The 16,556-nt window shown below is 37.8% G+C and overlaps 1 protein-coding gene across 3 annotated transcripts in view; it reads right to left on the reverse strand.

The window, feature by feature from the left end:
• cntn1a (contactin 1a) overlaps positions 1 to 15,029 on the reverse strand; it is a 28,412-nt gene extending 13,383 nt beyond the window's left edge. For 2 of the 3 annotated variants that reach the window (XM_055192144.2, XM_055192142.2), the window contains exons 1-3: positions 14,875 to 15,029; positions 1,970 to 2,081; positions 1,200 to 1,238 (exon numbers count right to left, since the gene is read on the reverse strand). In XM_055192144.2, the coding sequence (XP_055048119.2) occupies positions 1,200 to 1,238; positions 1,970 to 2,024 (94 nt within the window). In that variant the 5' untranslated portion in view covers positions 2,025 to 2,081; positions 14,875 to 15,029. Of the gene's footprint in view, positions 1 to 1,199; positions 1,239 to 1,969; positions 2,082 to 3,308; positions 3,397 to 14,874 lie in introns of those variants that run through there. The other variant, XM_055192143.2, reaches the window with a different exon arrangement.
• Between the last annotated feature and the right edge of the window lie 1,527 nt (positions 15,030 to 16,556).

The following is a 16,556-nucleotide window of genomic DNA, read 5'->3' on the forward strand; positions in this document are numbered from 1 at the left end:
TCCTATAAGTTTGCATCTGAAAGGGAAACTCCTAAAAATATATTTGTGCTGCCCACTGCTGTGACGACATACAAAAAGTGAGAGCGAGCATCATTAGACTGCAGTGTTTCCCATACATTCATTTATTTCTCAGTTCAATCGATGGAAGAGCTCTGCAAAGTTGCAAAAATGTAGTGGATATGTGAAAGAAAAAAACACTGGACTGGTGTTTCTGATTCTCATCATGTGGACGTTTCTCAACACTTAAAGGGGTTTTGGGAACTTAAAACAAAGCACAGATGACAACAGGTTTGCTTGAGACAGCGCACCCACGAAAGTAAAATTAATCTTGCTTTTAGCAATGCGGCTGGTAGTGAGGATTCTCTCAGACCAATCAGTGATCTTCAGTGTTTTTTACCTCATGTTTTAGTATCAGCTCAGCTCACTTGAAACCTCAACCGAGGTGGTACTAAAAAAGTATTGGGTACTACATTAATGTACCCAGTGGAAAAGCCCCCAAAACTAAGCTGACCTGACCCGTGGGGTAATATGCAATGGAAAAGCGCCAAAAGACTCTCCTCCTGGTTTCCCTGGATCCCTGAACATCTCATCATTATACTGTACAGTGTTAGGAGTTATTATGAGTTTAGTTTAAACCTTCATCAGTACTGAAGACACTACAGTGATGTATCAGTAAGGATAGATGAGTTCTCTAGGTTTAGTAAATTGGATGTAGTCGCGACATCAAAGCCCCTTCAGGAAACACTAAATACATTTGTCTGCCAGAGACCACGCAGCGGGATCTCAAGGCTTTGATGGTAAACGGGTGGGGGATCCAAAGCTGAAAATGGAGCCCGCATAGATGTGAGACGAGAGCAAATCACTAGGGAAACGTGATGCTATCCCTTTAATCTTCTGATCCCCAAAAACGCTCTCCTTCCATCCCTCACTAAACACACAGACCTCCCCGAAACAGAGCTGAACTAAAACCTCCCATACAACTCAGTTTAATGTTAGTCAGATATTACCAACACAAAATAATCTTATGCTTCATTAGATACAGTACAGTTTCTTGCTGTAGTAAAAAGTATTCATCTGAATCTAATGATGGACAGGAACATTCTGATAGTCAACATGATCTAACAGAAATATGTAAGGATATTACAGTAACTAACCATCTCGAACCTTAACAAAAACTAAATGTAGATGTCAAAACTCACCAGCAAAAGCTCCTGGAGATTCACACCGGACGATCCAGACTGAAAGAGAAAAACATCAGCACAGATCTTCATCACCAGTAGAGACTTTCAACTGGTTAAACTGGTTTAATGATTCAGTAGTGGGACTGTGAGTTATTAAGATGAAGATTTTTACATCACTGGACTTCGTCAAAACTGGAGATCAGGTGAATCTTTGACTAATATTTGATGAACCAACCCATTCTCATGAAATGCATATTTAACATGCAGTGTGAAAAGTCCTGCAATACTGTGCATATGATACACCAGTCTTCCCATTCACCTAGTACACTCTTTTATGCATTGGTTTCTCAATTTATTAATGTTGTGTAAACTATAGTCGCTTGGAGTTGGGGTTAGATGTTGGGTTAGGATGTCAATTTAGGTAACATGAAGTTGTTTTAACCCAAAACCCAAACTACAATGGTAAAAAAACATGAGAAAACAATAAATAAAAAGACACAAAACGGTAAAAAATTTACTTGTATTCCTATCTTCCTACACACAACACAAACACAACGCACACAAACACACACAACACACACATAATAGCTAAAAATATTTCAAACTAACTTCTATTTAACCAATCACATCTTGTTATATCTTTATTTCTTGTTTATCATTCAAAACTCTTGTGTAACCGTTCCTTCAAGACATTAAGACATGTTTAAGAGACGGACAGACAGACAGACGGACGGACGGACGGACGGACGGACGGACGGACAGACAGACAGACAGGTGTATATACTTACAGTTGTATGTGAGAGTGAGTGAGACGGTGATCAGGAGGTTAGAGATTCGTCTCATGGCTCTGAGCTGGAGGATCTACAGCAGATCTTCATTTATGAGGAGATGTTTGATTCCCTGAACAACACAAACACACGCACACACGCACGCACGCACACACACACGCACACAAACACACACATCATGAAGACAAAACACATTCATGTGTGTATAACAGCACAGATCAAATACTGCACACATCTGTCTAAACACTTCAGTACAAGGTCCACCAGATTCATTTCAATCTTCAGGTCATATGTGTCCGTGAAAAACTGAATTTTTGAGTATAGAGAGATATGATATAAAGCTATTAAACACAAAATCACTCTCATCATCATCATCTTCATCATATAAACTGCTTTAATGTGTCACAGACGCTCTCTGACAGGTTTCTGTCATCTCATTATGGGCACAAATAGTCGCCTGGAGCTCAAACTCACAGTGACCCTCGACCCTTACACACAACACAACACACAAACCTCACTGAATAAACAGCACTGATAACTCAATGATTAAAAGTGGTTTGCACATTAATATTAACTTTAATCTGTCAGTACTCTTATATAAACATGTAGATAAATATATTAAGTTACATCAGATGTGCTTCTGGAGTCAAGTGTAATGTGTGTTGATGTGTGAGCCCAGACTAATGATCTGATGCTATGATGATACAATGAGAAGAACAAACACAAATTATTCATCAGACGCCAAATTGATTCACTAATAAATATTTAATCATCAGAAAGAGTTTTAACTTGATTTCATACACAGACAGATCATCTCTACTGTGTGTTTGTCCAGCTGTTGTGGTATTGTGAAGATATTCTTATTTATTAGCACCAAATCCACCGCAGAGCATTATGTGATTATAAACACACAACTCCTGGGTGTTATTAAGACACACAGCTTCTGTCTACAAACAAACAAACACAATACACGCACACACACAGAACATGTATAAGAATATTTTCTTCTGTATTTGTAATAATGACATCATCTACAATACATGACATGTGATTGTTTCCAGAAGCTACTGAGGTCATGTGATCATTACATCAGTTAATAAGATACTGCACTAAAGAGTGCCCTTAATAGACAACATACTGCAGTGACACCTCATGACCTCTTTACTAATCATTTTCTGTATTAATAACTTTAACTATTTTAATAATAACACGATTCATACCTATTACACATCTGAACATAAATATAACAACACTAAGAACAGAATAAAAAACCGCAAATGGGGTTAAAAGAAGATTAGGAAGTTTACAAAAGTGAAAAGAGTAAAAACCCTTGACTGACCTTCTGCAGAATTGCATGCTGACTCAGCAGGTTAGTGCTGAATAACTAACCAATTACAGCTGAGATAATAACAACAAGCATCACAGGTCTATAGGAAACAACACATGAATGAGAAATGCTTACATTACATTTACTTGATTCATGTGTGAGAACTTATTCCTCATATAACAAAAGCACAAATAAATCACAACTGACCTCATCCATCCATCCATTCATTCATTCATTCATTTATTTATATATTCAGATGATGAATTGAATTGTAAAATAACCCACACTTGGGTGTGACCTCTGTATTTAACCCATTCAATAAGTAGTGAACACACACACACACACACACACACACACACACACACACACACACACACACACACACACACACACACACACACACACACACACAGAAGAGCTTTACTTCTCTAACCTTTCAGTCAAAGTCACAATGACACTACAGACATTAAACCATCAAGCAGATCATTCAGAAGATTAAACCCCTGAAACACTTCAGACTGATGATGATGATGATGATGAAGATTCTGTCTTCTGAACTGTAAAGATAACACAAGTCCCTGAATGATAAGATGCTCTTTATGTTCATCATATTAATATAGTGAAGTCTTTATACAGTGTGATAATGATGATCATTACCATATGTAAAGAATGATGATGATCTGAACTGTCCTAAATCTACAGTCTCCAAATGAATGAGCGGTGTGGACCGAAGCGATATCTGAGTCATGGAGAGATCAGATTAATTCCCAGGACGGTATGACAGACACGCTAATGCAGGCTATCTATTGAAGAAGCAATCCTGCTGGGAACGCCGGGATAGACGCGTATCAGAGGATTAAAATCTCCCAAACTCAATGGCCGTCTTCTGTCCTCCTCCAGCACTCACATTAATGAGATCAACATCATCACTCATCCACAGATCACGTCAGAGGACATTCATCTCACTCTTCTTCACTTAAAAACATCTCGTCTCAATGACAGATGAAACCGTATGAACATTTCACATCACGGTTATCAATATTATCATGGCTTTGTAAACAATTTCTTGAAATGTAAAAAAGTACAGATTGAATTTAAAATTGATTTACATGTAAGTGCACTTTTGTTTGCATAAAACGTCAAAGAAATAACATTAATCATGACACATTTGGGGATAAATGTTCATCTATAAAACACAAGTGACTAAATCAGATTTTCATATAAACACAAATCATGGAGTCATCTGTCTGTGTATGTTGTGAGAAATCAGGTGAACTTTATGACCCAGGAGAAAAACTGCACGACACCGGAGCTCACAGAAGAAACAAACAGAGCTTTAAACTCATCACATCAAATCATTTCATGGAAAATTAAGAGAAAAGATGAATCTGAAGAAACATGTGTCAGTACTACTAGATCTCACTTAATGTGAAGATTTTTAGGGTTTAAATTCAGTCAGTGAATGAAGCACTGGCATCACAAACACATGAGAGCAGATGTGAATGAATGTGTTTGTCTCATGTCATTGCTATTGGTTGATGCTGGACGGGGATTTGAGAGCCGTGACACTGGCAGTAATTAAAAAATGATGCAGTTATACACTAACTGTTAATAAAACACAACACCTAATCACAAACCAAGCAATAAAGAAAAAGATGATTCAAATATTTTAATTCTCAATGTATGTGTCAATTTCTCATATCTGAGTTTAAAGCGAAGCTGATTTCTGCTTGACTAACCTCATCTTTAAGACAAATTAAACCAAACAAAAACCTCTGTGTCACACACACACACACACACCACATGTTGTGCTCTACTTCTTTCTTTAATGGAGTGGTTAGTTTGAGTCTTTTGTGTTGTCATATTTAGATTCAGGTCACAGATCTCCAGTCGCTGTGCAAACTCCTACACACAAACAATGACTTGAATTCACAGCTGTCATGTCTGAATAAAGACAAGCAGTGTTTTACAATCATTTCAGAAGTGTTAAGAGCTGTTGTAGACATCACGAGTCTCTGTCCTTTATTAGATCATACATCAGGACAATAACTTTATATTCTAATATTGAGATCTGACGTTTTTCCATCTACCCGTATCTGTATTTTTAATTTCAACACTTCAACATAAAGGTCATAAATGTAGCGTACGTTATCGGTTTAATTATACTTGTTCATCTAACTAAAAAACTAAATACTGAAATGAATTTAGTGAAATATCTGTGGGACAGTCAAGACTTAAAGATTCATCATTTATTCACTTGTGCACTTATCTAATCTGAAATACATTAAAAACAGTGTAATCTTCTAGAATCACACTGTTGACTTCATGTGAAACTCTGATCCTCAGAAAACAGTAAGATACTGTATAAGAGCGGTGTGTGAATCATATACAGTACATTATTGTGTACAGACAAAAAACTACATTTAAATCCTGCTGGAGCCCTAAAACACCAGCGTGATAACATTATGAAATGGTTGCTAGGGTGTTGGGTGTAGTTGCTAGGGCATCCCTACTGTAAGTTCATCCACAAATCTGTCTGATATGATTTATAGATACGACTCGGTCTGATATTAGATGCTTTATCAGACGAACACATGTATATCTGACAGTGATTCGCAGATGCAGCAAACTCATGCCAACACATCTGTCACCAGCACGTATCCCACAATGCACTGCTTGTGTCTTCATCTTAGTGCTGATTGTAAAGTGTGTATTGAGTGTCTGTCCCGTCACCCTCTTCAGCAAACCCTTACAGACAAATCACAGATATATACTGTCTGTCTGAAACTAAACCCTTTAACAATGAGGCGTTTCTCATCGGCTGGTAACTGTCACGACCTTCTCAAACACAAACAGAGGATCTGACTGTCATCTTGTACTGTACTGTAAGGTCAGATAAATATTTGTTGAATAGTGTACTTATAAAAACTATTTATGTGCAGATCGCTGACATTAATGTAGATGTGTCCTCATCAGAGAGGATGAAATGAATCTGTGTCTGTATGTTCATCCATCTGTCATCTGATCTTACAGGACGCTCACACCAGATGTGGACCAGAACCTCTCAGAGGTGTAACAGCATGGAAAAAACATAAACACATAAACACTAAAGTCTGTGAAATAATGTGATTTCAGCTCAACATAAGAGAAAATCTATATGAGAGCAGACTGCAGAAAAACAGGCGGCCATTAGTCGGTGATGTGTTTAACCTGTTGGATTTGTTATGATGTGACACTCAGATGCATTCTGGGTAATTAACTGTTTATTAAATCTGTTTTACTGATAACTTTGTCTAGCACGTTACGAATAATCTTAAGTAAGACCTTAACTACAGGTATAGTTTTAGCGACTTTCTTAATAAATACTTTCTTGCGTACGCCGTTACCTGGTACTGTCCATGCCAATGGTGCTGAATTGGTTGAAATTGATCGCTTGATAATCAATTGTTCACTCTATGTAATGGGTACTTCACTGCGTTATGAGATAGCGCCGTTCTTTATAAAAGAAGCATTTGAGAAATAGTTCATTTTAAATTTATTAGGACTATACTGTAAAAATATTTCAAAAACTAAATCCAACCTTGGAAATTTTATTTTATATCAAACCCATGCAAAACCTGCAACTTCATGTCCAAACGTATCATGCATAACCTGCACCAAATCATCCGCTCATTGAAAGGATGATTTATATCAGGGGTTCACAATAAGTGCATCACGCAGGGAAATAAGTCGAGCAAGTCACCTGGTTTCTACATACTGGCTACATGTAATGTGTTTACTTGTTTTTATGCTTTATTTGAACCAATTATTATTGCATCATTTTTATTATGTCATTTTAAAGGTTATTGCTCACTTCGGTTTATTTTATTATCAAAAAATATAAAATTACTTCATTATCAATTGGCAAAATAATAGGGACAGTTAGTTATTTCTTCAAAAGAAAATCTCATCTCGTTCTCGTAAACCAAATCTTGTGTTTCGTCTTGTCTCGTCACACCCCTACAATGTACACAAGCTTTTATCACAGTGATGGTCCGTGGTGAGGGATAAAGTATAGCTCCTGACCAACCTTCCCAACTTATGACATACAGATGGTATACTTAACTAAGAAGGTTTCGGGAAACAATTATTAATGATAAGGTACAACTTAAGAACAACGTAGAGCTAAGGTTTCAGGAAATGAGGCCCAGATCTTTTTGTTTAACATCATTGAATAAACAACAGCTACAGCTTTAGTTAAATAACACAAGATTCTCACACAGAAAGAGAAAATAAACATGGGAAAACCTGTCCAGATCCCTGTGTTTATGCTCTTTTAAATGAACACACACAAAAGTAATCATAGATAATAAGATCAGTAAAACTTTTTCTGATAATAATCTTGTAGAAATGCAGTCAGGTTAATGGATGAAGCGGAAGATCTTTAACTGATGGGAACTGAATTCTTCCTCAAGCGATCCGGTGACCTTGCTGATATCTCAGACATTTAGACATTAAAGTTAAACAGGACTCTTGATAAGACCAATGAGAGCAGAAGATAACACAATCATTTAGAAACTGACCTCAGAACAGCATTTAAAAACACATCTCCTCTCGCAGACGCCAGCAACACAGACAAGCCAACAAAAAACATAGCAGACAAATAAAAGCCAACAGCTTCAGCTTTAAATCCTGCCAACACAAAGATCACACAACACACAGACACATCACCTACACAAAAACTATAACTGATTTCTATACAGAATAAATAAAACTCACATCAGAAAAGCTTTCAAATCTATTATAACAAACATCAACAAGGATCCATAATACAAGTAGCCTATATATTACTCAATGACAGCATGTTAACAACAGATGAGATGAGATGACTCTGTACAGAAAGACACGGATTGATCAGTATTGATTTTTTAAATGCAGAGGAAGAAGTTTAGTGTCTCTTCTGTTAAGTGCAGAGCCACAATCATTAACATTCAGTCACATCTCCTGAAGAGACTTTAGATAACAAACATACATCTATATAGCTCCTACTCTTTTAATACAGTAAAAATACCACAATATAGTAAAGAGAAAACCTCCAGCATCATGATCCTGATGGTTCAGCAACAAAATCATTCTGTTTCATTCAGAAACCCTTCATCATATAAAAGTAAAACTACTTTAAACTCCACAAGACTACAATCTTACTTCAGTGTCTAAAAGATAAACAAAATAAAACATTAAAAATTTGATTTCTGCAAAACTTTTGCTCTTGTTTTAATCTCAGTAAGTTTCTGTATGTGGTTTGGTTTCTGTGTAGGTTAAGAGGAGTTTGATGTGATGTTGTGTTGTTGTGTTATGTGTGTGTTCGGCGGTGATCATCAGTGATTCTGAACCGATCCAGAGACGAACAACAACCTGTTTCTTCACCCAACACGAATACTAATGTTCTTACATCAATGTCCTCTTCAAAAGCTGCTTGACCCGGCCAAAAACACAGAGACCTGCCCGGCCCGCTGACAGAAACACACACACACACACTAAACACACACATGCACTACAATACACACACACCCGCACTACAATACCCACACCAATATACAATATATGCTTTTGATAATCCATAAAATTTGTTTACAAGTGAAAGATACTTCATCTCATTTACTGGCATCTCACCTGTTCAAAAGTGTGTGTGTGTGTGTGTGTGTGTGTGTGTGTGTGTGTGTGTGTGTGTGTGTGTGTGTGTTTGTAGATGTATTAGCACAATGTTTCCTGTTCTTTCATCAGTAATGGAATTGTGTACTTGAATGCATTTGCACTCAGCGCTGGAGCCAATGGTGTGGTGGAGCATCGATCTGAAAACTATTTAGCCACCCGAGGCCAAATAACGGCCCTAAATCTCCAATGAGGTCTTGGTAAGAGCACAACACTGTTTATGCTTCACGTCATACTCAGAGACCTTCAGAAATCACTCTTGACTTATTACCATCTTTACCACATTTATACCTTTTACTGTGATTCATTATTCTGATCCAGACACGACAGAAGCACAGCTGACCAATCAAATGATGATCTAATATCATTATAAACAATAATCTCACTAAATAAACAAGTTATATTAACATTACATGACATTAGTTAACATGAACAATATCATCTAAAGCATTTATGAATCTTCAGAAGAGTTTCTGTCATCATTTACTCGTCCTCCTCATGTTGTTCTTAACACAATCATAATAAGCACACATAGTACTCATAGACTTTCATAGTAGGAGAAACAAATACAATCAACTGTGCATTTATCATCGTTTATCAAAAGATCTTTATTTGTGTTCAAGAGAATAAAGAAACTCATACAGGTTTAAGAACATGAGGGTGAAGAAATGATGACATTTTTCATTATTGTAGGCTACATCAAGGCTTTAAACTTTAGTTCCTTTCACGTCGTTTTAATCATTGAATTCAATCGTGTTTACTTTCATTCAATAACACACATGTTCTTCTGTAACATTTACATGTGCGTTAAACACCGCAAAACAAATTTTTGAGTTTCCTGAACCTATGGACACATATTTGCATTGGAATAATCCTACATTTTAAAATATCAAAATAGGCCAACAAATTCTGTTTAAAATATATTTTAAAACCTTGTTAAATGATTTTAGAGTAGTAGGTCTTCTCTATTGGCCATCCACACACAGTTCATTCTTGTTCATTTCTGTGTGCATCATTGTTTCATGCATGCACGTGTTATTTTTACGTTTCCATTCTGAATAAACAAACAGCACAGTTTACATGCTTCTTCATTGTTGCATTAGTTCATTAAGATAATTCTGAACAGATTTCTGAAGTTCAAACAACTCTAAATTGTAGTTGAAAACATCACGGCGCATTATTAAAACATTGCCGGGTTTAATTTGGGCTCGGGCTCATAATTACAGTTAATGTGTCGTAGAGGGGCAGACTCTGACAGAACGTGCACGTGCTTCTGTACGGACTTGGGTTTTTTGGGCCCAATCTAAGCTCTAATACAGATGATGACGTGGAAACGGTTGGCGCTACCTGTAATATTGCCACAAGGAAACGTGCGTACATTAAGTCGGAACGTGACGTGGAGGTAAGTACTTCTTTTCCACATCAAAGACAAGTTTTATAAATCTGAGCGTTTGCGTGGATTTGAGCGTACGCACTGTCTAAGATCAAATCTGTGCATTAAAACCCTTTATAAACAGGTATGTCTGCGAGCTGTCATTGTGCTAATATAATGCACAGCGCGGCTGACTACGGCAGCTGGTTTAGTCCAAAAATGTGCAGTACTTTTGCAGTAAGGTCTGTTCAATCTCAAATTGCATTCTCACCACAAAGGAACCGCTCCAGAGTTCATTTGAAAGTTTCAGCCTGCTTGTTTGGTCCACTTTTGGTGCGCACCCACCCGAGTTCAACTGCTGCAATCTGCCCAAATGAAGCGCACCTAATGAGCTATCAAACTCTAGTATGATTCCACCAAACTAAATAAGGCAGGTGTGAAAGCACCCTTAGACTCGTTTATACCCCCTACACACTACTGTGACTGTAGTGAGAGAGTAGATCACAGAAGATCTCCTGACAAATCACTGACTTCAGGTCAGTTTATTCAGACACACGTCAGACTAATGTTTATAAGAGTTTAAAACATGATGATGTGTTTGAATGATCAATCACTGCTGTTCCTTTATCAGAAGAAATCTGATCATCATCATCATCATGTTAGGAATAATTGATGATGAGCTGTTTAATTATTAGAAATTAATTAAGGTGGTAATACACAACGCAAAGCAGTTATTACCAAATAATTAAAGGGACCGGAGTCAATTATTCCTCTTATACCACGTTTAGCACAAACATTACTCTGGTGCTTATTTTTAAGACATTTGACAAGTGTGCGGTTATCGAAAAATAATGCATACTCAACCAATCAGAATACAGCATTCAACAGACCCGTGGTATAGCCTAACTATAAATAATAAAAACATCATATTACTGTTACAGTATCTCTCCTAAAGTACACTTCTATCTGATAATGAATTGAAAGTGATAGATCAGACTGTATTCAGTGTTACTGTACATCACACACACACACACACACACACACACACACACACACACACACACACACACACACACACACACACACACAGAGAGGTGTAAGACAGATCAAATCTTTTATAATTGACTTCTAAATGAGTCTCACACGTCTCCCTTCAGGCTTTCATTATATTACACACAGAGACTATAAATATCACTGAGAAATTAACCTAGAAATCATCCGATCTGTGTCAGGACTGCAGTCTCATTCAACCTCACCTAAACTTATCATCTTCTCTGTGTGTGTGTGTGTGTGTGCGTGTGTGTGCGTGTGTGAGTCGCCTGCTGCTCCTGAAATGCCAGAGCTGTCAATCAAACACAAGTATCTGTATTATAATGTGATTTATTTTGTCCTGTGATTGTCCAGCAGCACGCTGAGAGTCTCAATGAGAGTTCACACAATAAAACCTAAAATTACTGAAGCTCATTTCTCAACCAGCAACCAGTCCTTCACAGCAACACAAACTCAAGCAATCATGTGAACCCATGTTCAATAAACCTGTTTAATACAGTCTTTACTTTTACAAATCTAAGTCTTATTCTACATAAAAACACATTTCAGTTTTGTGAAGTTATCTGACTTGGGTTAGACAATAATTGAACTGTGTTTAAATACTGAAATCTCACGACATTAAAATGACAATCCAGACCTGAGGTTTAAAATCATGTTTCAGCCTTAAAATCAATCATATCTGATGTTTGTTTATCTGTAATCTTCAGGTAAATATTATCTGCGACACTAAAACCTCATTCACACAGCACTTTCATCCCAAAACATTTCTGTAAAATTGACAGAGAGCCTTGAACACAAACATGTCCTGTAAATGTTCTGGGATCGCTTTCGTAAAGAGGACCTACAGTAATAACATTGCCATAACATTCACAGAAAGCATTCTGTGTGAACAAGAGACAGAAACAATGCTGTAAGGGGTTTGCCATAGTTAGGACGCACGTGTCATCGCAATAAGAAGTTATGGTCCAGCTCTTTGACACAAACACAGATCAACATTCATCATGAGAAATGTTGGTAAACTGGACAGAAGCAGAGATCAGGGAGCTCATCACTAGATCTAGTTCTAAACTTAAGTTCAGGAAGAGCCTCCATGCCTGTCAATCATTATAAGAGCATATATACAGTCTCCAGGTCTCCACATCCAGCTGCATCCCTCCTCCTCCCCATCTCCACCTTCACTGCTCTCTTTCTTTCTCTGTGTAGTTCTGATTCGTGGAGGTGTTGAACTAACTTGAGGTTTGAGTCTTGGCCTCATGTTCCTCCTCTCTCTGAAGGTTCAGAGCTCCCTTTGACGACAACAAGCCAAGTTAATTTACCATTAATCATTAAGACTAAAAGCACAAGGTGAACTAGTGAACCGCACTGAAGCTGAGATCATTCACCAGCATCATGACAGAACATCACATCACGCAATGCGAGAGAGAGAAATCACGTATAATAAGCAAACTTCAAACGCAGTGGATAAAACCAACCTGCAGGTGCAGGACTTTAAATACGTCACGTGTCTTTACGAGATCTTTACGGTATGTGTGTGAATGCACGCAGATTCTAGAAAATCATTGGCAATGTGAATGAACCAAAATGCTCCTTCACCTTTTCATTTGTAGTTTGTTCTTACAATTACAAGGAGATTTTGGCTTTCTGATCTTAAGGACCTGGACAGATATATCCCGACAACATCTCATAAAGGTATGGAGGTACCAAGTTGTGTAGTGCTTTAAAAACCAGCAACCATAATCTTGTAAGTTACTCTATACTGGACTGGCAGCCAATTTAAGGACCTCAATAAAGGTGTGACTTGATCAAATCCTCTGACCATAACTATTTTGTATGTTTTACACGCGTGCCAACGCTTTGTTATCAATTCCAATGTAGAATGAATTACAATAGTCAATTCTTGAGAAAACGACAGCGGAGATTGCTTTCTCAAAATCTCAAAGAGATAAATTGGTTTCATTTTCGCTAAAAGGCGTAAACAGAAAAATCTGTATTTAACCACACATCTATTCATACTGTCAACTTTAACTCTTCTGTCAATAAAACAATTTTAAATGATTTAAAGATACACAGAAGTCCCAGCAGATGCCTCCAGAGATTCATATGTGTCTGATGACTGATAGAGATTTCATTAGTAAGCACGTAACCCTAAACACCCAGAAGATGAAGATGATCTACACATGACTGCTGATGATTCTGCTGTGATCTTTAATAATGATGTGCAGTCATCATCATCATCATCATCATCAGTCATGTCTGACTGTATCTGCCCCGGGCCAGCTGGGTAAAAGGGTATAACCCACATTCTACACAGAGGTATAGACGGGGGGGGGGGGGGGTAAATGACAGTCTGAGAGGAGTTTTAAGTATCACATCCAGACACTGGACACATCACAAGCACAAGTCCTGTTCATGCCGTGATTGGACAGAACATCAAGATCCCTCAAGTGGAAAAATAAGGCCAGACAACCACACAGCGTCCATTCATCTGTTTAATGAAATATAACCAACCAACTACTACTGGATCAACATCTTACAGTCCTGTAAAACCAACATAACCCAAAACAATTATATCCAAAACCATATAATCTGATTGGCTGAATCTCTCTTTCACTTCAGAAAAATTGTAGACACAAATTTCTATAAGAAATCATCTTCTGTATGAAATTCAATAAACTGAGAGCGTTTTAAAATTACATTAATCCAAAATACGAGAAACATCTCATCCTCATCACATACCTGTATATCAGGAAACACCTCATAAACATCACATCTACATGCATACATACAATCATCACATATATCACATCTACATACAGGAATCACCTCATACATACATACATGCATAAATATAGACGGGAAACACCTCATCACATCTACATGCATACATACAATCATCACATATATCACATCTACATACAGGAATCACCTCATACATACATACATGCATAAATATAGACGGGAAACACCTCATCACATCTACATGCATACATACAATCATCACATATATCACATCTACATACAGGAATCACCTCATACATACATATAGACGGGAAACACCTCATCACATCTATTACATCACAGAATCCGATCACAACACTTAAATCCCGTTCAGTGATGTCTGATTCTGTATATAAATCTGATCTAAAGATCCGCCCTTCAAACATTCATCGTTCTCTGATCATCATCACCATCATCACTGTAGATCTGATATTAATATTTCTGTAACGCGCACAGGTGCGTGCAAGAAAAACATCGCGCGTGCGTCTAAATGACACGCAGCGCGATCAGAGAGGCGTCTGACATCACACACATACATCAGAATGAAATCAATCAATCTGATTCTTATTGAAATGAGCAGAAAAACATCAGAGGCGCGCACTCGTCTGCATTGCGGTACGCGCGCGTGTCATTCTCATCCTTGCAGAACGCGCGTGTATTCACACAACATCACACGCAAACACTTACCTGCAGACGCGACTACCAGCGCGTTAACCTTCAGCAGACGCTCCCTCATCCGCAGCGCGTCGCGAGCGAACTGAGCAACAGCGCGGCTCTCGAGGGCAGCGGGACGCTTTTCACTGGAGCGCAGGTGATTGGACGCGACGCGGCAGCAGAGACGCACTGATTGGCTGACCGATCTGTCAGTCACACGCACTGGCTGTCATGCTGATACATGAATATAATGTAACTGTGTGTGTGTGCGTCTTTATCATTACTGCAGATTAAGACAGACAGCATCAGGTCAAAGGTCAGAGTCAAATAAGAGCAAGTCATTATTATCTATTAGAATCTCCAGATTCATCTACACAAACACCAGACGTAGACCAACACATGAGCTGAATCTGTTATCAGGGAAAGATCTCAGATTTTTTATTTCTTTCATTATAAAAAAATAAAAACATTGATCATAATCAGAATAAATATAAGATGTTAGTGAATCACACACAGATCCTTCATGAAGAGCATGAGCATCAGTCAGAATGACTCTTTGAATCTTTTTATTCTGATGATGATGCTTCTGTAAGGATGGATGGGTTTACATGAGCACTACAATATTTCTCATAAACTATTTATCCAAAGCGCTGACACACAGACTAATACCTGCCGTCTCCACATTAACATCACTTATATTTCTGTCCCAAAAGACAGTTTGTTGTAGCATAAGCAGAGATTTTAAAGCACACGTTCAGCTAAACACACAGATTTATTGCTATCAGGACAAACTTGAGTAATAATGTGTAGTCAGTGTTTGTGTTATGATTTCAGTTTTAGGGTCCCCTGAGTTTAAACGACCCCTCATTCACCAGATCCTCTGATCCTTCAGGGATGTCATGTTTAAACTTTAATCTTATTCACTGTGATGGGAGATCACTCGTGTCAGATCAGTGTAACAAACTAAAACCAGACAGACTTTAACATAAGATCAGACTTTATCTTCATCACAAACACAAACACAAGCTTTTCTGTTTCACTATATCAGCATTACATTCCAAAATATATTCATCTTACATTACATACATTATTGTGTTTTACATGAACTCTTCTTTATTTTACACAACAACTAAATGAATGAATGAATGATGATGATGATGTCTAACACAATGTGATGCTGGTGTGAGGTTCAGTGAACTAACAGGACAGCAGATGAATCACAGCATGAAACAGAAGGAGATGAGCAACATAACACACTGATTTTATTCTCTACACACAAACACACACACACACACACACACACACAATCTCTTGAGTCCTTGAAGGGGCAGAAAGGGGATGAGGGGGGCAACTGAGCAGTGGGGGGTGGGGCTGTCACTTGGGAGGAGGAGGGGCAGATGATGTTGTCATGGCAACAATCAACAGAGCTATAATGTGATTCTGACTGTGTTCATTCATTACAGACAAACATTCACAAAAGCCTCTGAAGGCTCTGATTGGACGACACTGAGAGGTCACTTCTGATTTGATGTTGCTAAGATTCAGAGAGAGAGCAGAAACAGTGATGGAAGATTTATTCAGCGCTGGTTAAACTCAACCATTGATGACGTTGACTAATGAAAATGTGTGTTTATAGTTTTTTTTTTTCAGTTGCTAATAAGAATTGTTTAATACTGAACACACAAAACTCTTCACACAGTCTGCATTACCAGATT

This window comes from Misgurnus anguillicaudatus, chromosome 6 (genome assembly GCF_027580225.2).
Source record: "Misgurnus anguillicaudatus chromosome 6, ASM2758022v2, whole genome shotgun sequence".
NCBI classification, from domain to species: Eukaryota; Metazoa; Chordata; class Actinopteri; order Cypriniformes; family Cobitidae; genus Misgurnus; species Misgurnus anguillicaudatus.